Here is an 8,352-nt window from a genome sequence, read left to right as displayed (position 1 = left end):
GAATCCCCCTTTTTTTTTTTTTTTTTTTTTGAGATGGAGTCTGGCTCTGTGGCCCAGGCTGGAGTGCAGTGACGCCATCTCGGCTCACGGGCTCACGGCAACCTCCGCCTCCCAGGTTCACGCCATTCTCCTGTCTCAGCCTCCCGAGTAGCTGGGACTACAGGTACCTGCCACCACACCCAGCTAATTTTTTCTGTATTTTTAGTAGAGACGGGGTTTCACCGTGTTAGCCAGGATGGTCCCAATCTCCTGACCTCGTGATCCGCCCACCTTGGCCTCCCAAAGTGCTGGGATTACAGGCGTGAGCCACCGTGCCCAGCCCTAGAAGATCCTTTAGACAGAATTATTCCTGAGAACAAGCTCAGCCCTCTCCTAGTATGCTCAGCCCCAAATTCCTTATAAGCCTAAGACATATAAAAAAAAAAAAAAAAAAGGCAAAAAGCCTCCCGGGGGCTTCTGCTATTTCATTTCATACATACCTGAATTCGGCAGTTGCTGTAAAGGATTCATGTTCTGTGATTGAGAACACAAGAAGAAACCCTTCCCCACTCCGAAAGTAGTTATCTCGAATGGCTGCGTAGTCCTCTTGCCCAGCGGTGTCCAGAATATCTATCTGAACTTCTTCCCCATCAAGAACCACTTTCTTTCTATAACTGTCAGCTTTGGTAGGCTCATAGTCTTCTACAAACTGAGGAAATAAACATTATCGGTAATTAACAAAGTCTTAAGGGGAATAAAATTTGCCAAAAAACAAAATTCCACATATGGGCACTTCACACTATGAACAGGACACTATAGAAGTAACATTTTACATAACACTTCTGTTCTTCATAGATCCGTTTTGCCATTTTTTTGTTTTTAAACAATAAGGACAGATATCCCAGTTTACAGATGAGGAAACCAGGCACAGAGCAGAACACTTGGTAATATTATTGTCAATATAAAATTATAATGCAAATACCTGCAAGGGTGAGAAACTGGAGTTCTTATTCATAACAGAAGTATAAAACTCATCAGAAAAGTAATTTGGCAAGATGTATGATATGGTCTGGTTCTGCATCCCCACCCAACTCTCATCATGTAGGTTGTAATCCGAATTATAATCCCAGTGTGTTGGGGGAGTGACCTTACGGGAGACAATGAGATCACGGGGGCGGTACCCCTATTCTATTCTTGTGACAGTGAGTGAGTTCCCACAGGACCTGATGGTTCCATAAGGGACTCTTCCCCCACTTCGCTCGGCACTTCTTCCTGGCGCCTTGTGAAGAAGGACATGTTGGCTCCCCCTTTTGCCATGATTGTAAGTTTCCTGAGGCCTCCCCAGCCCAGTGGAAGAAAAGAGGCTATAAACCTCTCTTCTTTATAAACTACCCAGTCTTGGGTATTTCTTCACAGCAGCAAGAGAACAAACCAACACAGTGTACCAAGAGGCTTTTAGTGGTGTGGGATTTTGAGAAAGGAATGAAGTACCAACGCACACTGCAACATGGAAGAACTTTCAAGACATGATGCTGAGTGAAAGAATTTAGACATAAAGGCCACATATTGTATGATTCCATCTACATGAAATGTCCAGAACAGGCAAATCCATCGAAACAGAAAGTGGTTGCCAGAGGTCAGGGGTGGGACGGGGAAGCAGTAACGGGGAATGACTACTAATATGTAGGTTGTTTTTTTCTGGAGTGATGAAAATGATCTAAAATTAGACAATGGTGATAGCTGCACATCTGTATGAATATACAAAAAAAAAAAAAACTATTAAATTGTACACTTGAGGCCGGGGCGGGCGGATCACCTGAGGTCAGGAGTTCGAGACCAGCCTGGCTAACATGGTGAAACCGCATCTCTATTAAAATTACAAAAAATTAGCTGGGCATGGTGGTGGGCGCCTGTAATCCCAGCTACTCAGGAGGCTGAGGCAGGAGAATCACTTGAACCTGGGAAGTGGAGGTTGTAGGGAGCTAAGATCGTGCCATTGCACTCCAGCAGAGATATAAACCCATCTCAAAAAAAAAAAAAAAAAAAAAAAATAAGTACACTTTAAAAGAGTAAATTTCATCATATGGCATTACATCTTAATGGAGCTGTGATTTAAAAAATTTTTTAACTTAAAAATGAGAACTGAAAATGTCGAAGTGAATTCAGGGTTATTTGAAGAAGACTGTTAAAAGAGTATTGTCAGTTAACAGCTATTCAAAATAAAATATTAAGACATGTTTAGAACTAGGTTCTCTTCAATGTGTACTAATAAATTATCTGCAAATAGAGATGTGAAAACTTGCCTATGCTTTCAAGTGTCCTTCTTTTAACTCCTTTCCAAAAAGAAAAATATATGACAAAAAATCCAAAACACCACTGTCCCCTGAAGATCTCTGAATTCTACCATAAATTATCTCAACTGTACATTTCTGAGTTTCTAAGAATAAAGTCAGCCAGAGTTCCACTGGCTCCTTTGACACAGAAGTCAGAATGTCCTGCCTTACCTACATACCTCTGTACTCAATGAAAAGTATGTTGATTACCCCAACATTCCAAAACAACTCTGATGTTTACACTGCTCAGCTGGAAACAGAAAATCACAAAGTCTTTGTATCCTATTAGCATGATCCATACGCATCCCTTACTGGCCTTGCAGAGCTCTGCGTGGCTCAGTTTCAGATGCCCAAGACACACGAGTCTAAGACAAACTTCATGCAGACCCCTTCTTTCTAAGCTGACTTTCCTCTAAGCTGACTTCGCCGGAGACTGAAAAGTCTGAAACGGCTGCTGCCAAAGCCTCTCCATCCCCAACCTTACTCTCCCAAAAAAGGTGAAAACGAGTATGTTAGGCCGAGCATAAGGAGGTTAAAATCTGACTGCTGCCACCCTGGCATCTCCCTCCAATTTTTCTCAAAGTCAGAACTTAGACAAGAATAAAGACTCTGGGACTATGGCTCCTTCCATAATCTAATCCTCATGAAAATTCCATCATATAAACTAAAAAACTTTAAATGAGGGTTAAGCATGCACTATGAACAAAGAGTCTGAATGGTGCAGGAGACTTTAGATCAGGAGTATCCAATCTTTAGGCTTCCCTGGGCCACACTGGAAGAAGAACTGTCTTGGGCCACAGATAAAATACACTAACAATAGCTGATGAGCTAAAAAACATATATATATATATCGCGAGAAGAATCTCAGAATGTTTTAAGAAAGTTTACAAATTTTTGTCGGGCTGCATTCAAAGTCACCCTGGGCCACAGGTTGGACAAGCTTGATTTAGACAGCTGACCTCCCTGAACATAGAGCTCAATTTCCTTTGGTGAAATCAGGCTTGACTAGATGATCTCTCAGGCAGGAGCTGCCACACCTGGCCACGTGTCAGAATCACCAGGAGAGCGCCACTGAAACAGAGTCCCAGTTCTCCAGCTCCACCAACGTTATTCAGGAGGCTTTTTTTTAAGTCTCCCAGGAAATTCTATAATCAGCTAGGTTTGAGAATTACTGCTAAGATCTCTTCGAGCTAAAAAATTATGATTCTAGAATCATTCTGTCCAATATAGTAGCCACCAACCACATTTCAAATGCACCATAGCCACATGTATCAGACAGTATAGATACAGAAAGTTTTCATCATCATGGAAGGTTCTATTAGCACCATTTTAGAAAATTAGAACTCCTCCCCCAAACATACACTACTTCATTTCTATTCCTTCCTTGCCCCCATTTTATTTTACAATTTCTTCAATAATTGCCACTTTCCAGTTCTCAAGTATGTTAGCCCATGAGAAAAACAGACTAAGGCCAGGCACAGATTTCTCTGGTCTCTGTGAAGAGAACAGAAAGAAGAGAAAAAACTCTTGAATCTTCTGCATGCATCTTCCCCCTCATCTTACCCCACCCGCTACCACACACACACACACACACACACCCCAACACCTCCAGACCAGGCTCTCCTAGTCTCCCCTCAGCAGTGCTAGCTCTGTACTCTAATTTTTTTTTTTTTCAAGATGGAGTCTCGTTCTTGTTCCCCAGGCTGGAATGCAATGGTGCAATCTCGGCTCACCGTAACCTCCGTCACCCAGGTTCAAGCGATTCTCCTGCCTCAGCCTCCCGAGTAGCTGAGTTTACAGGCATGTGCCACCACACTCGGCTAATTTTGTATTTTTAGTAGAGATGGGGTTTCTCCATGTTGGTCAAGCTGGTCTCGAACTCCTGACCTCAGGTGATCCACCCACCTTGGCCTCCCAAAGTGCTAGGATTACCGGCATGAGCCACAGCACCCGGTCCCAGCTCTGTGTCTGAACTTGCTCTTGGAACTGGCAACCAGGGAATCTCAATCACTAACACTACAGGGGAATCTCTCCTCGGATCTGCCACGGTTCTGCCTCTAATGCAGGTTTCTCAACAGTGGCACTGTGGATATTTTGTGCTGGTTAATTCTTTGTTGGGGGCTGTCCTGTGTGATGTAGGATGTTGAGTGCATCCTTGGCCTCCATGCACTAGACGCTGGTAGCATTTTCCCCCAAGCTGTGACGACCAAAAATGTCTCCAAGCACTTACGAATATTCCCTGGGGAAGCAAAATCCCCCTCTCTCGCCTCTGTTAACAACTACTTCTCTAATCCTATCTCTCTAATCCTAATTCCCCTACTCACCCCCTCTCTTCCCCAACTTCTGTTATAGAGGGAAAAAAAGCTTTAGTAAGCAAATTATAAGTTTTGAGCAAAACAAACGAAAGACCTCCAAAGCAGGTGCAGATCTCCCAACCTGCTTCTCTTGTACAAAAATGTTTTGGTGAAATTCAGCAGATTACATTAGATTTATCCAGTTTGACCCCCAGAATAAGATAAAGAAAAGCAGGTATCAAACACAAAAGTGGCTCATTATAAGACATGGGGAGCACAATCCGGGAGGATATCCAGGTTTGGTTTGAAGCTTATTCATTATGGGGGCCCTTCCTTAAGATACAAAATTACACATGTAATACTGGACATTAAAGTAAATGTTAACATAGAATGAGAAATCATAATCCATTATAAAGTTTTAAAGATGAGTACTCCAGCAATCTCACTCCCTGGTGACACTCAGTGAGGTGAAGGGAATAACCCTATGATATAAGACCGTCTTGGCTGGCTGGAGACTGGAGACTGTCCTGCTGGCCTTGGAGAAGCAAGCCACCGTGGTATGAGCTGCCTATGGAGAGGGCACATGGCAGGGGCCTGCAGGTGACTTGTAGAATCTGAGCACCTGTGTCCTACACCTACAAGGAACTAAATTCTACCAACAATTAGGGAGCCTGGAAGAGGATCCCCAAGCCTCAGAAGAGGTCAGAGCCCCAGCTGACACCTTGACTGGAGCTTTGTGGGACCCTGAGCAGAGGACCCAGCTGAGGCTCCAATTCTGGACCCATGGAAACTATAGAATGATAAATGTATGTTGTTTTAACCTGCTAACTTTGTGATTACACAGTAATAAAAAAAAAAAAAACTAATACAAATAGCACTGACATCACTAAATCCAGCAAAATAACAGTATTTTTATTAATTAATTAAACTGCCTGACATACCTCTAGAATACCTTCTACTTTTTTGTTTGCTGTATATTTTTTCTTGTCATATGCCAATGATTTTGACATATTCCTATAGAGAAAAATAATTTAGTCTTTCCTTTAGCATGATTAATGAAAATTTCTTTTGTACTGACAGTTTAGAAGAGGTTCTTTCAGCTTTACAATTACATTTTTTTTTTTTTAAGTTCTGGGATACATGTGCAGAACGTGCAGGTTACATAGGTATACATGTGCCTTGGTGGTTTGCTGCACCTATCAACCCGTCATCTAGGTTTTAAGCCCTGCATGCATTAGGTATTTATCCTAATGCTCTCCCTCCCCTTGCCCCCTGCCCCCTGAAAGGCCCCAGTATGTGATGTTCCCCTCCCTGTGTCCATGTGTTCTCACTGTTCAACTCCCACTTATGAGAACATGTGTTTGGTTTTCTGTTCCTGTGTTTGCTGAGGGTGATGGCTTCCAGCTTAATATACGTCCCTGCAAAGCACATGAACTCATTCTTTTTTATGGCTGCATAGTATTCCATGGTGTATATGTGCCACCTTTTCTTTATCCAGTCTCTCTTTGATGGGCATTTGGGTTGGTTCTACGTCTTTGCTATTGTAAATAGTGCTGCAATAAACATACATGTGCATGTGACTACACGGCATTTCTAGTAATGAAAGTTTTGGGATTATTGCCAAATTTAGGAAATCTCTATTGAGTTTCACTACAAGAAGCTGTAAGATCTGAAAGACTTTTCTGGCCCAGTTTCTAGCTTCTAGCTTTCACACTGTTGTGTCAGACGGTGCCACAGGACAGGTTCACGTCGGGATCCACCCCTGGCCCTGCACCTCACATCACGATGCTCTCACGTCAGCACAGTGGGCGGTGGGAGTACTCCTGCAGACAGCGATAATCGCCACACGCCGCATGACTCCAAACCACACCAACACATACCATTATTCCCACCTAACCCAGCCCAATTCAACTTCCCTCAGCTAGAGGCCGAAAATGCCCATGGCCACACCAACTGCACCCCGCATAAGAGGAAGCAGGACAATGGGAAAGTCTAGTGAAAAGAGATAGTGATCTTAACTGACGTGGTTGTGACAGCTTTCTTTTGCAAATCTCACAAAGCCAATTCGGTTGCAATGCAAGTGAGAGGCCCTGAGGTTTAAGCACTGCTGGGAACGCTCTGCCTGCCTGTACTACAGTCATCCCTCGGTATCCTTAGAGAAATGGTTCCAGGACCCCCATCAGATACCAAAATCTACAGATGCTGAAGTCCCTCACTTAAAATGGTACAGCATTTACATATAACATCCTCCCGTACACTTTAAATCACCTCTAGATTACTTATAATACATAATACAATGTAAAGGCTACACAAATAGTTGTTACACCGCATGTTTCAATTTGTATTGTTTTTATTGTTGTATTGTTATTTTTCATTGGGGTTTTTTTCCCCGAATATTTTCATTCCGCACGTTTCATTCTACATTGCTTGAATCTGCAGACGTACAGTCCACAGTAGGCCTAGTATCCTAGGAAACAGCTCAAGCAGGGACTTTTGTGGCTCTGGGGATCAATGCTGTGTTGTCATACTGAACTCAACACCAGTCATGTTACCCACATTAAGTAGGTGACATAAATTTTGGGCAAGGATAGTGCAAGCTTTACCTTGCCGCATGGGAGACCTGGATCTGATGTCTATCACTTGGGAAAGGATTAAGTTGTATGACAACTCAGCTCCCCTTTCACTCTCTCCCATGACTGACAAACGCAAGGCTAAATGCTTGTGTTGTTTGGAAAATCTATACAAAGGCTCCTCTCTCCTCCCTTGCTTCGGTCAGAAAGAAAGCTCGCAGTGTAACAACAGAAACGATGCCTGCAGAGATCTCTCACACCCCTACCAGAGTTGAAATTATTTACCTAGAATCAGCAATCCAGATCTTATGCTGATTAGACCTTCCTAGGAAGCTATTCAGAAGCCACCTCAACACAGACTTGCTCCGTGAACCCCTGTGCACAGGAGGACTGGCACAGAAACAGTGGGAGCAGGGACACTGCTACAGCCAATGCCATCGGAAGGTGGTCTGTGCCTAGCAGGGCTTACCTCGTCATACATGAACTGAAGCGTCAGGGCCGACTTGCCAACGCCTCCACTGCCAACCATGATCACCTTGTGGAGGGCCAAGGAGCTCTGGCCCTTACTCTTGTTGGCAGCCATCTCGCTGGTCTTCTGAGGCTGTGACACACAGACAGATGACCCAATGAAGAGCTGCTGATGACAAAGACAAAGACTTAGAGGCAATTTGCTTTCAACCTAGCTGAAACCAAACGTCATTCACATCCTCCATTAAAGCCTAACTAACCCAGACATTCCAACAGGAAAGTACTCCTTCCAGGCTCAGGGCAAAGATGCAGACCCTCCAACAACTCTGGAAGTCACTTATCCCAGCAGAGCTGGGGCGAAGCCAAGGCTAGAGGGGAGAAACGGGAGCGCACACCCCGCACCCGCCTCATGGGGCAGGATAGAGAGGACACCCAGTCACCAAAAATCATCAGACTCTCAGCAGGGCCTCACTGAGGCAGAGACCAAACTGCTCTTGGCCTCAGTTTCCTACCTCTCTGCCTGGTCCTCGGCTGCCGCGGAGAACAACTCGGGACCTCAATCCCCAGCTCTTTAGCTTCCCTCCTCGCTTTGCCCTCGTGCCCTCTACCCCATAATGTGCACACACTCACAACACGCTCACACACACTCTCACATTCACACTCACACACGGTCACTAACATGCTCACACATGCCCACATTCACACACA

At 44.2% G+C, this 8,352-nt stretch overlaps 1 protein-coding gene across 7 annotated transcripts in view; it reads right to left on the bottom strand.

The window, feature by feature from the left end:
* RALB (RAS like proto-oncogene B) overlaps positions 1 to 8,352 on the bottom strand; it is a 53,178-nt gene that overhangs the window by 9,529 nt on the left and 35,297 nt on the right. For 3 of the 7 annotated variants that reach the window (XM_017891977.1, XM_017891975.1, XM_017891978.1), the window contains exons 2-3: positions 7,646 to 7,810; positions 480 to 688 (exon numbers count right to left, since the gene is read on the bottom strand). In XM_017891977.1, the coding sequence (XP_017747466.1) occupies positions 480 to 688; positions 7,646 to 7,759 (323 nt within the window). In that variant the 5' untranslated portion in view covers positions 7,760 to 7,810. Of the gene's footprint in view, positions 1 to 479; positions 689 to 7,645; positions 7,814 to 8,352 lie in introns of all 7 variants that reach the window. The other 4 variants (XM_017891979.1, XM_017891976.1, XM_017891974.1 and 1 more) reach the window with 2 other exon arrangements.

Source organism: Rhinopithecus bieti, unplaced genomic scaffold (genome assembly GCF_001698545.2).
Source record: "Rhinopithecus bieti isolate Rb0 unplaced genomic scaffold, ASM169854v2 scaffold_19969, whole genome shotgun sequence".
Taxonomy (NCBI): Eukaryota; Metazoa; Chordata; class Mammalia; order Primates; family Cercopithecidae; genus Rhinopithecus; species Rhinopithecus bieti.
Note: the sequence above shows the minus strand (reverse complement) of the source record. Positions and strands in the feature narration are given on the sequence as shown.